Here is a 16,111-nt window from a genome sequence, read left to right as displayed (position 1 = left end):
TCCGGAAGGTGGTGATTGACTCCGCTGACCTGGCGTCGTGAGGGAGTTTGTTCCACCATTGGGGTGCCAGAGCAGCGAACAGTTTTGACTGGGCTGAGCGGGAACTGTACTTCCTCAGAGGTAGGGAGGCGAGCAGGCCAGAGGTGGATGAACGCAGTGCCCTTGTTTGGGTGTAGGGCCTGATCAGAGCCTGAAGGTACGGAGGTGCCGTTCCCCTCACAGCTCCGTAGGCAAGCACCATGGTCTTGTAGCGGATGCGAGCTTCAACTGGAAGCCAGTGGAGAGAGCGGAGGAGCGGGGTGACGTGAGAGAACTTGGGAAGGTTGAACACCAGACGGGCTGCGGCGTTCTGGATGAGTTGTAGGGGTTTAATGGCACAGGCAGGGAGCCCAGCCAACAGCGAGTTGCAGTAATCCAGACGGGAGATGACAAGTGCCTGGATTAGGACCTGCGCCGCTTCCTGTGTGAGGCAGGGTCGTACTCTGCGAATGTTGTAGAGCATGAACCTACAGGAACGGGTCACCGCCTTGATGTTAGTTGAGAACGACAGGGTGTTGTCCAGGATCACGCCAAGGTTCTTAGCACTCTGGGAGGAGGACACAATGGAGTTGTCAACCGTGATGGCGAGATCATGGAACGGGCAGTCCTTCCCCGGGAGGAAGAGCAGCTCCGTCTTGCCGAGGTTCAGCTTGAGGTGGTGATCCATCATCCACACTGATATGTCTGCCAGACATGCAGAGATGCGATTCACCACCTGGTTATCAGAAGGGGGAAAGGAGAAGATTAATTGTGTGTCGTCTGCATAGCAATGATAGGAGAGACCATGTGAGGACATGACAGAGCCAAGTGACTTGGTGTATAGCGAGAATAGGAGAGGGCCTAGAACAGAGCCCTGGGGGACACCAGTGGTGAGAGCACGTGGTGCGGAGACAGATTCTCGCCACACCACCTGGTAGGAGCGACCTGTCAGGTAGGACGCAATCCAAGCGTGGGCCGCGCCGGAGATGCCCAACTCGGAGAGGGTGGAGAGGAGGATCTGATGGTTCACAGTATCAAAGGCAGCCGATAGGTCTAGAAGGAGGAGAGCAGAGGAGAGAGAGTTAGCTTTAGCAGTGCATCTTGGCCATGTTCTGTTATAATCTCCACCCGGCACAGCCAGAAGAGGACTGGCCACCCCTCATAGCCTGGTTCCTCTCTAGGTTTCTTCCTAGCTTTTGGCCTTTCTAGGGAGTTTTTTCTAGACACCGTGCTTCTACACCTGCATTGCTTGCTGTTTGGGGTTTGAGGCTGGGTTTCTGTACAGCACTTTGAGATATCAGCTGATGTACGAAGGGCTATATAAATACATTTGATTTGATTTGATGTGGGGCAAAAAAAAAAAAAACAGCAAAGCCACTACACAACACTAAACAATACATTAATTGCACTATAACGGTGACAAACGGTGCCCACAAACTGTTAGGGCCTACATAAAGCTGTCCCAACAGCAGTCCCAACATCTTACCACTGCTACACCTGGCTATCAGCGGAGCCTTGTCTGGCAGCGAAACAATTAATTCAACCTCATTTACTGCCTTTAAAAAAACATAGATGATATGGCTGACTTGCTTAAACAAATGTGGTTTCTAATGACAATTGAGATGTACAAACTATGGCATAAGGGGATGACAAGCGGATAAGAGACGATCCATAATTTTGATAAAGACATTAATGAGCGAGCTAGGACGGATGTAATGTTAGTCAATATAACTATTTGGTTAGCAAAATGTACAGCGACAGAATTCCGAACATGGACCTTTCTTACAGTGTTCTCCCTGTACACCAAGTCAGAACTGTAAGATAAATAAAGGGGGCATATAAGCAGACAATGAAAGCTCTTAAAGTATATGATAATATTTCTCTAAAACAGCTTATAGGCTACATGTGCACCACCAAGTCAGAACAGTTGGTGAAATTAAGAGTGGTAAATAGACCAAATTATTAGGGTGAGGCACATGGGCTACTAACATCTTGCTACACAACATACACTTAGTATTACTTTCTTAGCTACAGTATACATATCTCCCTGGCATATTACATAATTTATGCAGCAGCATACAATACATTTTTGGACTCAACTTGTTGTGCTGTGTTCACTTGAACAGGAAGGTGGCGCAGCGGTCCTTCGTGGGCAAATGTTGTCATCAAAGTCTGGCATTCTCTGGATTTATGGTGCTTTCAAAACAACTGGAGGCCGGATTTTAAATTCTGAGTTGGATGAAAGTTCAAAACGTATTTCCCAGTCGGGGCTCGTTTATTCCCGACTTCCCAGTTGTCTTGAACTCACCGAAGTCAAGTTTTTGCAATTCCGAGTTAACAGTTGTTTTGAGTGCGGCACAAATCATGCTTCATTGACAGCATTGCCAATGTTGAATGTTTATCATTTTAAACTTGGAAAAGAGCCCCTTAATCCCAGATTTGGGACCACACAGCCACTGTCACTGATTCCTTCCAAACCACTCATTCAATTTGCGATTTCCAACTTGTTGTGTAATGTTTATTTCCAATGGATGATGAGCACCTACGCGTTTTATCTATAATTTGTCTTCATTATTTATTTTCATATGACAAGGATTAAAATGATTTGCCAGTAGATTGTCGACTTGATTCATGATGAGGACTGCTAGCTAAGATTTTGAAAGTATGATGTTGACATGATCAGTCCAATCAAAGCTACTGTACATATAACGTGATTTGATGTAATTTTATCTGTGGACAATGACCTTAAGCCTTCTTGGATGAGCACTTCTAATGTAACTCTATGGCAGCACCCAAAGGGCTAGAATTATCGAGGTCTCCTCTTAGACTTTGTGGTGACGTAGTGTCCCCGTGAGTGACAGAACACTGAGCCAATCACAGCGCATCTGAGCTAGGCTGAAACACATGCATTTTGAAGCTGCCTTACTCAAGAAAAAAAAAAAGAGACCATGTTTGTATGCAGCTTTATTAACTCAATGATATATATTATTTTTACATTGTTTGCAAAATGATATGTGACACGTATTAATGCCAAAATAAAATGAAAACAGGCAAACCCCCCTAAAAATGTTGGGCTCAAAACAGGTGATGTATGTATGTATGAATGACGTGTCGCCACTGGTTGTTGTAATCAATGACTGTATATGGTTGAAATCCTTGAGTTCTCCAAGGTTTTCCATTGGGAATTCCTTATGCCTGTTGCCCACAGCAGGGGGCACAGGCATCTCCCCACCCCTCAACAACACTCGAAGAAGACGCCAGTGACAACAACTAAAACCGTTTCTTCTCCTGTCTATTTTTTCTTTGTTCTCATAAACAGGTATGTGGTGTAGACAAGGACATAATCTATATAAAATATTAGAGTCGAAATGGTTATCTGAGTGATACTTACCTTTTATGTTGAAATTGTAAAGTTGAAATGTGTAAATTGATTGAGTGAAAACTGTTAGCGATCTTGATATAGAGATGACTGGGTTTGCGGCTATACAAGGTTAGCCCACAGAATAACATAAGAAAAAATTGCGGCAGATATTATTCTGGTTTGAAATTATTGATTTATAGCTCCTCTGAGGTAATATTGTGGTTTATTTTCTACTCCGTTTACATGGTCTAGGCCGGGACTGACATCTCCCCACCCAAGTGTTATGTATTACAGAGTTGTATGTCTAGTTAATATGTTAAGCTAACTGTGCTAAAGCTAGCCTGTCAAGCCTATAGGGTAGCTATTAGCTTAGCTGGCTTACTGTTAGCTGGCTTACTGTTAGCTGGTTTATGGCTCATTTACCTATTTAAAAGTTAAAACAGCCTAACCGCGCTACTTAACACCCGCCTGCTTCCCCCGGCCAAACCCTCCCTTAACCCGGAGGCCAACTGCACCAATGTGTTGGAGGAAACACCATTCAACTGATGACCGAAGTCAGCCCGCAGGTGCATGGGCCGCCAGAAGCAGTCGCTAGAGCGCGATGAGCCAAGTAAAGCTCCCCCGGCCAAACCCTCCCTTAACCCGGAGGACACTGGGCCAATTGTGGTTAGAGCGTTGGGCCAGGAACCGAAAGGTTGCTAGATTGAATCCCCGAGCTGACAAGGTAAAAATCTGTCGTTCTACAACTGAACAAGGCAGTTAACCCACTGTTCCTAGGCCGTCATTCTAAATAAGAATTTGTTCTTAACTGACTTGCCTAGTTAAATAAAGGTTCAATAAAAAAAAATGGGACTCCTGATCACGACCGGTGTGATACAGCCCAGGCTCGAACCTGGGTCTGTAGTGACGCCTCTAGCAGTGCCTTATTCCGCTGCGCCACTCGGGAGGCCCTATGTGTGTAACAGTATAGCTTCCATCCCCCTCCTCGCCTCGAACCAGGGACCTTCTGCACACATCGACAACAGCCACCCTTGAAGCATCGTTACCCATCGCTCCACAAAAGCCGCGGCCCTCGCAGAGCAAGGGGAACAACTACTTCAAGGTCTCAGAGCGAGTGACGTCACCGATTGAAACGCTATTAGCATATAACCATTTTAAATACAACCATTTTATAACCATTTATAACCAAATATAACCATTTTAAATACAGAGGATGTGTTGTTACTGTACTTACAGTACTGTCTAGACTTTTACAGCATCTGAGTAAATTATTTATGTTTTGTAGATTGAAATTCACCCAGGCTCAAACATTACTGTCCCAAAGAATGTCTGGATGGCGGAGTTGTCAACCGTGATGGAGAGGTCTTGGAGTGGCCATCCCAGGAGGATGAGCAGCTCTGTTTTGTTGCGATCATGGCTAGGAGGGGCCTTGGGGGTGAGGGAGTAGCTTTCTCAGGCTCAATAGAAATGTCACTTTTTTGGATGTCTCCAACTCAGAATGCTCGTACAAGGATAACAGGTGGTGTCTGAGATAAAGTACATGACCAAAAGTATGTGGACACCTGCACGTCAAACATCTCATTCCAAAATCAAATGCATTAATATGGAATTGGTCCCCCCTTTGCTGCTATAACAGCCTCAACTCTTCTGGGAAGGCTTTCCACTAGATGTTGGAACATTTTTGTGGGGCTTCCATTCAGCCACAAGAGCATTAGTGAGGTCGGGCACTGATGTTGGGCGATTAGGCCTGGCCGCAGTCGGCGTTCCAATTCATCCCAAAGGTGTTCGATGGAGTTGAGATAAGGCTCTGTGCAGGCCAGTCAAGTTCTTCCACACCGATCTCGACAAACCATTTCTGTATGGACCTCGCTTTGTGCACGGGGGCATTATCATGCTGAAACAGGAAAGGGCCTTCCCCAAACTGTTGCCACAAAGTTGAAATCACAGAATCATCAGAATGTCATTGTCTGTCGGACTGCCAGATGGTGAAGCATGATTCATCACTTCAGAGAACGCGTTTCCACTGCTCCAGAGTCCAATGTCCAGCCGACGCTTGGCATTGTGCATGATGATCTTAGGCTTGTGTGCGGCTGCTCGGCCATGGAAACCCATTTCATGAAGCTCCCGACAAACAGTTATTTTGCTGAAGTTGCTTCCAGAGGCAGTTTTGAACTCGGAAGTGAGTGTTACAACCGAGGACACTTTTACACGCTTCAGCACCCGGCGGTCTCGTTCTGTGAACTTGTGTGGCCTACCACTTCACGGCTGAGCCGCTGTTGCTCATAGACGTTTCCAATTCACAATAACAGCACTTACGGTTGACCAGAGCAGCTCTAGCAGGGCAGAAATTTGACAAACTGATTTGTTGGAAAAGGTGGCATCCTATGACAGGGCCACGTTGAAAGTCACTGAGCTCTTCAGTAAGGCCATTCTACTGCCAATGTTTGTCTATGCATGGCTGTATGCTCAATTTTATACACCTGTCAGCAACAAGTGTGGCTGAAATAGCCAAATCCACTCATTTAAACAGGTGTCCATATAAATTTTGTATATATAGTGTATCGGTCTCAAGGCATCTGTGAGCGCATGGGCAGCGCCATTGAGACACAACGTTGTAATCTGCTAGCTACTAACCAGGAGACTACCAGCAATTTTGCTAAGCTAATGATATGCTAACTTTAATCATCTCCAAACTGCACGCAGAGGCATACATTTTTTTATGAGTTCATCTGACTCTGGGTAAGTACAAAAACGACCTAAATCTCAAAATCTTGCAGTATCACATTAAAAATGAATACACCATAACATGGTTGTAGTCAATTTCAATTATATAAATTGAAGGATGTTAAAGGGATAGTTTGTTGTTTTACACCTTATAGTCAGATTGCTAACAAACAAAAAATATGGGGGTAATGGGGACAAAGTTCAAAGTTTGTGGCCAAATCCCCTCAAGTTACCAGTGGTTATTTAAACAACTCTAAGTAATGGATTACAGTTTCTACTGGCCCATGGATTACTTTCAGGGTAAGGAACCATCCGACTGACTAAGGCGTAAAAAAGTTAACTATCCTTTAATTTACAAATCAATCATTGCAAATAGGGCATTAATGTTCAAGGATCTTTTTATTAAACTGAATTGGATCATTTAATGACCCCAAACACAACCCCTAACTGTTCTATGTGCTCTTTATTTTATATTTGTTGCTTTCCCTCTACAGATGCTGTCATGAAACACTTCCTGGATGCAACAAAAGGGACACGTGGGAAAGTTTAAAACAGTAAAATGGCTAAATTGAGAAATGATTAAAAAAAAGAAGAAATGAAATGAATAGGATTAAGTTGAGTGTTTAGTGTAGTTTGTTCTAAGGTTTTATTACCATGACTACAAGGATCACTGAAATAGTGATCCCGTAACATATATGTTAACACATACTGTTAACATGTAAGGGACACATTTGTAATAAACATTTTAATACTACATGTCACACATGAGCATTTAAGAATTATACATGTATGCAGATATACTGAAAAAAAAAATATATATATATACACTGCTCAAAAAAATAAAGGGAACACTAAAATAACACATCCTAGATCTGAATGAATGAAATATTCTTATTAAATACTTTTTTCTTTACATAGTTGAATGTGCTGACAACAAAACCACACAAAAATTATCAATGGAAATCAAATTTATCAACCCATGGAGGTCTGGATTTGGAGTCACACTCAAAATTAAAGTGGAAAACCACACTACAGGCTGATCTAACTTTGATGTAATGTCCTTAAAACAAGTCAAAATGAGGCTCAGTAGTGTGTGTGGCCTCCACGTGCCTGTATGACCTCCCTACAACAACTGGGCATGCTCCTGATGAGGTGGCAGATGGTCTCCTGAGGGATCTCCTCCCAGACCTGGACTAAAGCATCCGCAAAACATCAGCCAGGAAGCATAGGAACTGAGAAGTGGTCTGTGGTCACCACCTGCAGAACCACTCCTTTATTGGGGTGTCTTGCTAATTGCCTATAATTTCCACCTGTTGTCTATTCCATTTGCACAACAGCATGTGAAATTTATTGTCAATCAGTGTTGCTTCCTAAGTGGACAGTTTGATTTCACAGAAGTGTGATTGACTTGGAGTTACATTGTGTTGTTTAAGTGTTCCCTTTATTTTTTTGAGCAGTGTATATATATATAAATGCAACATGCAACAATTTCAAAGATTTTGCTGAGTTACAGTTCATATAAGGAAATCAGTCAATTGAAATAAATTCATTACGCCCCAATCTACAGATTTCACATGACTGGGCAGGGGCGCAGCCATGGGTGCAACATGGCCAATGTACTGAATAAATGCACTTGTAAATGTAGAGTGGGAAACTGATTAAAACATACAATCCCGGAATGAAGAAAATATCATTTCCAGAAGTATGAATCGGCCCACTTGAGCATATCATCAATCATTGCATCTTACTTGTCTCTCCCGTGAGTCCTTGTGTACTTTTAAGATTTGTGTCAATCCTGAAACACCTGTCAACAACTGCAACGATATTATTTCTCCCCTGTGTGGGACTTTCTATGATATTTCAGATTTCCACTCTGATTGAACGCTTTGCCACAATCAGGGCAGCGAAACGGCTTCTCCCCTGTGTGAATCCGGATGTGTTTCTTCAGATCGCCGCTGGTGCTGAATCCTTTGCCACAAACAGGGCAGTGACACGTTTTTTCCCCTGTGTGGCTTCTCATGTGCACTATCAGATTGCTGTTTAAGGTGAACCATTTACTACAAACACGACAACAATACCTAGCTGCAATGTGAGTCTGGAGATGATCTTTCATACTTTCTGTTGACGCCATATGCTTTCCACACACTCCACAAAGTGTTTCTTTATCGTTTGTATGAGTTTGAACATGTTTAAATAATAAGCCCATGTAATGAAAATACTTGCCACACACCTTACAACAACCAGGAGTAGCGTGACCTTGCCTAGGTGATTTCAGATGGAACAACGGTGTGGATTTGTTATCCTTAGTGTTGATAAGGGAGCTTTGTTCTTTTACCATCTTTGTTCCCTTTGATTTGACTGACTTGAAACCTGACGGAGGTCCGCCAGTTTCCATCCCACTGTCACTTTCACTGTTTTCACTCGGAGCTGCAGAACAGTCTGGATTTACTGCAGAGAGGGGCTGAAAGACACTGGTTGGTTCTGATTCTCCGTAGTCCTCTCCATCCGGTTCTGTTTTGATCTGTTCAGTTGTAGTGCTGGGTAGAGTGTCTCTCTCTCCGTTCCCTTCCTTTTGGGCTTGATAGGGATGCGAGGGTTGAGTTGGGTCCTCATCATAAGCAGAAGTGAATATGGAGTCTTTAGTATGAGCCTCAAGCCCTTGAAGCTGTTCTTCCTCCTGACTGGCCCCATGTTCCTCTTTGATCTGTGTGGACTCTGGGTCCTCATGCCTCAGACTGGGGCTCCACTCCTGCTCACAATGCTGCTGCTCTGGGGGAATCTCCACTTCAGAGACAGAGAGACAGAGCTGCTGGAGGTCTGGGGGGAAGGAGAAAGAATGAAAATCAGTGCTGACATTATTCCAAGGTTTATCCTAGGATTTTTTTCAGCAAGTGACTCTCTTGCACTGGCTCTATGCACACTCACTGGACTCTGCCCACACACACATGGATATTGACGGCACACACACTCACACATACACTACCGTTCAAAAGTTTGGGGTCACTTAGAAATGTCCTTGTTTCTGAAAGAAAAGCACATTTTTTGTCCATTAAAATAACATAAAATTGATCAGAAATACAGTGTAGACATTGTTAATATTGTAAATGCCTATTGTAGCTGATAACGGCTGATTTTTTATGGAATATCTACATAGGCGTACAGAGGCCCATTATCAGCAACCATCACTCCTGTGTTCCAATGGCACGTTGTGTTAGCTAATCCAAGTTTTGCATTTTAAAAGGCTAATTGATCATTAGAAAACCCTTTTGAAATTGTGTTAGCACAGCTGAAAATGGTTGTCCTGATTAAAGAAGCAATAAAACTGGCCTTCTTTACACTCGTTGAGTATCTGGAGCATCAGGCTCAAAATCGCCAGAAACAAAGAACTTTCTTCTGAAACTCGTCAGTCTATTCTTGTTCTGAGAAATGTCGGCTATTCCATGCGAGAAATTTCCAAGTAACTGAAGTTCTGGTACAACGCAGTGTACTGCTCCATTCACAGAACAGCACAAACTGGCTCTAACCAGAATAGAAAGAGGAGTGGGAGGCCCTGGTGTGCAAAACACCAGTCTCAACGTCAACAGTGGAGGCTATTCCGGGATGCTGGCCTTCTAGGAAGAGTTGCAAAGAAAAATCTGGCCAACAAAAATAAAAGATTAAGATGGGCAAAAGAACAGACACTGGACAGAGAAACTCTGCCTAGAAGGCCAGCATCCCGGAGTCGCCTCTTCACTGTTGACGTTGAGACTGGTGTTTTGTGCGTACTATTTAATGAAGCTGCCAGTTGAAGACTTGTGAGGCATCTGTTCCTCAAACTAGACACCTCATGCACTTGTCCTCTTGCTCAGTTGTGCACCGGGGCCTCCCACTCCTCTTTCTATTTTGGCTAGAGCCTGTTTGCGCTGGCATTGGAACACAGGAGTGATGGTTGCTGATAACAGGCCTCTGTACGCCTATGTAGATATTCCTTTTTTTAAATTTTTATATCAGCCGTTTCCAGCTAAAATAGTCATTTACAACATTAACAATGTCTACACTGTATTTCTGATCAATTTGATGTTATTTTAAATGGACAATTTTTTAACATTTTCTTTCAAAAACAAGGACATTTCTAAGTGACCCCAAACTTTTGAACGGTGGTGTAGATACACTTTCACATACGCTGCTGCTACTCTGTTAATTATCTATCCTGATTGCCGACTCACTTTTATCCGACCTACATGTACATATTAACTCAACTACCTCGTTCCCCTGTACATAATCTCATTATTGTTATTTTATTGTGTTACTTTTTCCTTTTATGCTAATTATTCTTACTTTTGTTGGGAAAGGGCTCGTAAGTAAGCATTTCACAGTAAAGTTTACACCTCCTACACCTGTTGTAATCGGCGCATATGACAAATAAAATTGGATATGATGGGTAGGGTGGAAGGGTGCATTGCTGCTAGCTTTAGTGCAATGACAAGCTAGCTGTTCCTGTAGACTTCCACCCCGTTCACCAAAATTGATCGCTTCTACAGACAGTGAGTCACATGGCCGTGGCTTGCTATATAAAGCAGGCAGACAGACATCGAGGCGTTCAGTTACTGTTCGATTGAAGGTTAGAATGGGCAAAATGGGATCTATGGTCTCAGAAAGGCCACCCTCCTGGGCTTTTCGCCCACGACAACCGAGAATGGAGCGACAAACAAAAAAACATCCAGTCAACGGCAGTCCTATTGGTGAAAACGGTTCATTAATGGGAGAGGTCGAAGGAGAATAGCAAGAATCATGCAAGCTAACAGGCGGGCCACAAACAGGCAAATAATGATGCAGTACCACAGTGGTGTGCAGCAGACGACCACAACGGGTTCCACTCCTATCAGCTAAAAACAAAAAAAAGCTGGTTTACCTGTTACTAGATGGTTGTACAAAATAAACTGTATGTGTATATATCAAATCTTTTTTTTGCAGCAGGGGCAACAATTTAGCAGGGGTGGGCCACCACTGCTAAATTAATATAGGGGAAACACTGCATTATGACATTTAGACCTACCTACTACAGGTACACTTCCTCTCAAAAATAACTATCATTGGCATTGCTCCTTGTGTTTCATAAAATGAAGTTTGAGTAAGTTTGACATACGTAATGAGTAACAAACCTGCTCTGTCTTGCTTTATCTCAGGTTGAAGAACAATGTCGAGTAGCCTCTGTAGACGGACAACTTCCTCCTGATTCTCTGCTATGGTTTTTTCAACGACCTCGAATATCTCCTCAGCAGCAGCTGTTAATCTATCGTAGAGAAAAACTCTCAACAACTGTATTTTAGACATGTTTAGATAATACAAGATGGGTAGCTAGCTGCTAACTGTGTTGTTTTAATCGTCTGAAATTCCGCAATACTAAAAAAGTACTTCCGGATCACGGAGTTTCGACAAAAAATCAAAGTAAAAGTCGCCAAGTAATAGTATAATCGTATCAATAACCTGTATTTAAATTAGCTAGCTATTTGATTATTTCGCTAGCTAGCTAACGTTAGCCATGTATGCTTATGTCGATTAGTATGAAGACGGATTCAAGGCCACCATAGAAATATGCTAAATCAAATATTTTAACCCAAAAAATGTATAAGACTCTTTGACAACCTGCTATTTAATTGTCCAAGTCACTTGTCAAGATTACTTATCAGCTACTGTTAACTTTAGCTAGCTAACTGTATAAATGAACAGCACACTTAAGAGGGGTAATTACATTTTCGATCTAACGTTAACACATCCACTGAACTCAGTAGACTCAGGTCTTTACCTATTAAACCCAAGAGCCGCTAACAGTTTTGTACCGGCATCAGTACGGGTTTAAAAATATTTGTGTGACTTACATTTATCTTGTATACCTTGTAAGCATTATTATCTGTCGTGTGAATGTTGCTGTTTGTGTTTACTTTATCTTTTCTAGTTATTCTATTCTACAAAATGTTTAACATTTCTCAAGGCCATCTGGTCAGACTGTATGGTGAATGATTGTTAAGTTACACACAGTAACACATTTATACACTGCATGTTTCCCCTATATCTAAAAAACAGACAGGAAATTGAAACTCGCCTTTGAAAAGACAAAAGGATCTCTGTGCCCAAAGTGCTGAACTCCACTCCTAAGGAACTTCCTTTGTTTTTAGAGAGGAAGGAGCTGACGGGAAGTAATTAAGGCTCTTAGCCTCGTTATAACTAATGAATTGTTTTTTTCTAGAGATGTTACTGTTTTCCTTGTGTGGGGCCAATATCTCAAGCCTTGATTGTCAAAAAGTTAATTGACATACAACCACAAAAAACACAAAAAACTTGGCATATACAGTGCATTCGGAAAGTATACAGACTCCTTGACTTTTTCCACATTTTGTTACTTTACAGCCTTATTCTAAAATGGATTAAATAGTCCCCCCCCCCCCCCTCATTAATCTAAACTCAATACCCCATAATGACAAAGCAAAAACAGGTTTTTAGAAATGTCTGCAAATGTATAAAATATATATATATATATAACATATACATAAGCATTCAGACCCTTTACACAGCACTTTGTTGAAGCCCCTTTGGCAGTGATTACAGCCTTGAGTCTTCTTGGGTATGACTATACAAGCTTGGCACACCTGTATTTGGGGAGTTTCTCCCATTCTTCTCTGCAGATCCTCTCGAGCTCTGTCGGGTTGGATGGGGAGCGACGCTGCACAGCTATTTTCAGGTCTCTCCAGAGATGTTCGATCGGGTTCAAGTCCAGGCTCTGGCTGCGCCTCTCAAGGACATTGAGATTTGTACCGAAGTCAGTCCTGCTTGTCTTGGCTGTGTGCTTAGGGTTGTTGTCCTGTTGGAAGGTGAACCTTCACCCCAGTCTGAGGTCCTGAACGCTCTGGAGCAGGTTTTCATCAAGGATCGCTCTGTACTTTGCTCCGTAAAACTTTCCATCAACCCTGAATAGTCTCCCAGTCCCTGCCGCTGAAAACATCCCCACAGCATGATGGTGCTATCACCATGCTTCACCGTAGGGATGGTGCCAGGTTTCCTCCAGACGTGAAGCTTTGCATTCAGGCCAAAGAGTTCAATCTTGGTTTCATCAGACCAGAGAATCTTATTTCTCAGGGTCTGCCACTCCTTTAAGTGTCTTTTGGCAAACTCCAAGCGGGTTGTCATGTGCCTTTTACTGATGAGTGGCTTCTGTCTTGCCACTCTACCATAAAGGCCTGATTGGTGGAGTGCTGTATAGATGGTTGTCCTTCTGGAAGGTTCTCCCATCTCCACAGAGGAACTCTGGAGCTCTGTCAGAGTGACCATTGGGTTCTTAGTCACCTCCCTGACCAAGGCCCTTCATCCCCGATTGCTCAGTTTGGCCGGGCAGCCAGCTCTAGGAAGAGTCTTGGTGGTTCCATATTTTTTATTTTTAAGAATGATGGAGGCTACTGTGTTCTTGGGGACCTTCAATGCTGCAGAAATGTTTTGCTAGTTGAAGAAGCATCTCAAGGATGATCAAAGAAATGTTTTGGTACCCTTCCCCAGATCTGTGCCTCGATACAATCCTGTCTCAGAGTGCTACGGATAATTCCTTCAACCTCATGGCTTGGTTTTTGCTCCGACATGCACTGCCAACTGTGGGACCTTATATAGACAGGTGTGTGCCTTTCCAAATCATGTCCAATCAATTGAATTTACCACAGGTGGGCTCCAATCAAGTTGTAGCAAAATATATATATATATATATTATTTAACTAGGCAAGTCAGTTAAGAACAAATTCTTATTTACAATGACGGCCTAGGAACAGTGGGCCTTGTTCAAGGGCAGAACAACAGATTTTTACCTTGTCAGCTCGGGGATTTGATTTAGCAACCTTTTGGTTACTGGCCCAACACTCTAACCACTAGGCTACCTGCCACCCTCAAGGATGATCAATGGAAACAGCAAGCAAATGAGCTACATTTCGAGTCTCATAGCAAAGGGTTTGAATACTTATGTAAATAACGCATTTCAGTTTTTTTTTTATTATACATTTGCAACAATTTCTAAAACCCTGTTTTCGCTTTCTCATTATAGGGTATTGTGTGTTGATTGATGCGGAAATACATGTATTTAATCTATTGCAGAATAAGGCTGTAACGTAACAGAATTTGGAAAAAGGGGTCTGAATACTTTTCGTATGCACTGTAGGTGTTCCTCATCTTCTAGGTGAATGCACACAGGTTCCGTTACTTGATACTGAATTTACACTGAGTGTACAAACATTAGGAACACCTGCTCTTTCCATGACACAGACTGACCAGGTGAATCCAGCTGAAATATATGATCCCAGCTGATGTTAGAAGGACTATATAAATACATTTTATTTGATTCCATATTGATGTCACTTGTTAAATCCACTTCAATCAGTGTAGATGAAGGGGAGGAGACAGGTTAAAGAAGGATTTTTAAGCCTTGAGACAATTAAGACATAGATTGTGTATGTGTGCCATTGAGGGTGAACGGGCAAGACAAAATATTTAAGTGCCTTTGAACGGGGTGTGGTAGTAGATGCCAGGCGCACTTGTTTGAGATTGACAAGAACTGCAACACTGCTTGGTTTTTCACGTTCAACAACTTCCTGTGTGTATCAAGAATGGTCCACCACCCAAAGGACATCCATACAACTTCACACAACTGTGGGAAGCATTGAAGTCAACATGGGCCAGCATCCCTGTGGAAAGGTTTTGACACCTTGTATAGTCCATGCCCCGACAAATTGTGGCTATTCTGAGGACAAAATCTGGTGCAACTCAATATTAGGAAGATTCTCCTAATGTTTTGTATACTCAATGTATACTTTAAAGAAGTATAAAGAACAACCAGTGAATGCTGTGTGACATGCAATTCTTGATTACAGGCCGCTCAGGAGTCCTGTGCTGCAGAAGCCAATGATTACGGGGCCGACAGAGACCACCACTGACGCAAGTGATGACAAGGTGGTGCAAAAAATACAACTCAGTGACAGTAAACCATTTTATAAAAAGGTGCTGACCAAGGAATTGAATGAGGCCACAGACAGATGTAAGACAATGGAGGCAGAGGTGGCAAACTACATAAAACTGAACGTGGAGCTACAGGAACGCCTGATCGCCCAATTTAAACGGATGTGTAAGTGCACTGTAATCCGTATATATTGTATGTATTTTTTTTTAACACTGCACTTTAACATGAATATGTTAATGAATGTTTTCACCAAGATGAATGTCAAATATACTAAGCAACTTTACTTTTACTTCTCTATCAATAGTAGCTCCCAGGACCTTGGCCCTGCTGGAGCCACTTGTCACACCCGGAAGAGACCACCTGAATGATAAGGCATTCTATTATTCTATTCTAGTTATTATGTTGTATTCAAAAATATTTCCAAAGTTTGATTGTTGTGGCTATTAATCTTAGATGTCAAGTTAGCCACTTGATATTTGAGTGAATGTTGATTGCATTGTACACACTTGGCAAACAGTCTTGGAGAGGAGGACAGGGCATACAGTACAGGTGAGTCTTGGCTTACTGTTACTTGGCCTACAGTACAGGTGAGTCTATGAGAGGAGCGCAGGGGAGGAGGACAGGGTTACTGTGACTTGGCATACAGTACAGGTGAGTCTATGAGAGGAGCGCAGGGGAGGAGGACAGGGTTACTGTGACTTGGCATACAGTACAGGTGAGTCTATGAGAGGAGGACAGGGTTACTGTGACTTGGCATACAGTACAGGTGAGTCTATGAGAGGAGTGCAGGGGAGGTGGACAGGGTTACTGTGACTTGGCATACAGTACAGGTGAGTCTATGAGAGGAGTGCAGGGGAGGTGGACAGGGTTACTGTTACTTGGCCTACAGTACAGGTGAGTCTATGAGAGGAGCGGAGGGGAGGAGGACAGGGTTACTGTGACTTGGCATACAGTACAGGTGAGTCTATGAGAGGAGTGCAGGGGAGGTGGACAGGGTTACTGTTACTTGGCCTACAGTACAGGTGAGTCTATGAGAGGAG

At 42.9% G+C, this 16,111-nt stretch overlaps 1 protein-coding gene across 2 annotated transcripts; it reads right to left on the bottom strand.

Moving 5' to 3' along the window:
- Window positions 1-2,965: 2,965 nt before the first annotated feature.
- On the bottom strand, window positions 2,966-12,213 carry LOC139530172 (zinc finger protein 572-like). 2 transcript variants are annotated; one of them, XM_071326339.1, is made up of 3 exons: window positions 11,245-12,213; window positions 9,087-9,125; window positions 2,966-8,920 (listed from the first exon to the last, which is right to left on the bottom strand). In XM_071326339.1, exons 1-3 carry the CDS (start codon window positions 11,414-11,416, stop codon window positions 7,929-7,931), a joined length of 1,203 nt encoding a protein of 400 aa, XP_071182440.1. In that variant the 5' UTR covers window positions 11,417-12,213; the 3' UTR covers window positions 2,966-7,928. The 2 variants fall into 2 exon arrangements, with proteins under 2 accessions (XP_071182440.1, XP_071182441.1); XM_071326340.1 differs by lacking the exon at window positions 9,087-9,125 and having other exon boundaries at window positions 11,245-12,209.
- Window positions 12,214-16,111: the final 3,898 nt, after the last annotated feature.

The sequence above is a fragment of the Salvelinus alpinus genome, chromosome 9 (assembly GCF_045679555.1).
Source record: "Salvelinus alpinus chromosome 9, SLU_Salpinus.1, whole genome shotgun sequence".
In the NCBI taxonomy this organism is placed as follows: domain Eukaryota; kingdom Metazoa; phylum Chordata; class Actinopteri; order Salmoniformes; family Salmonidae; genus Salvelinus; species Salvelinus alpinus.
The sequence above is the reverse complement of the archived record's forward strand: the minus strand, read 5'-3'. Positions and strand labels throughout refer to the sequence as shown.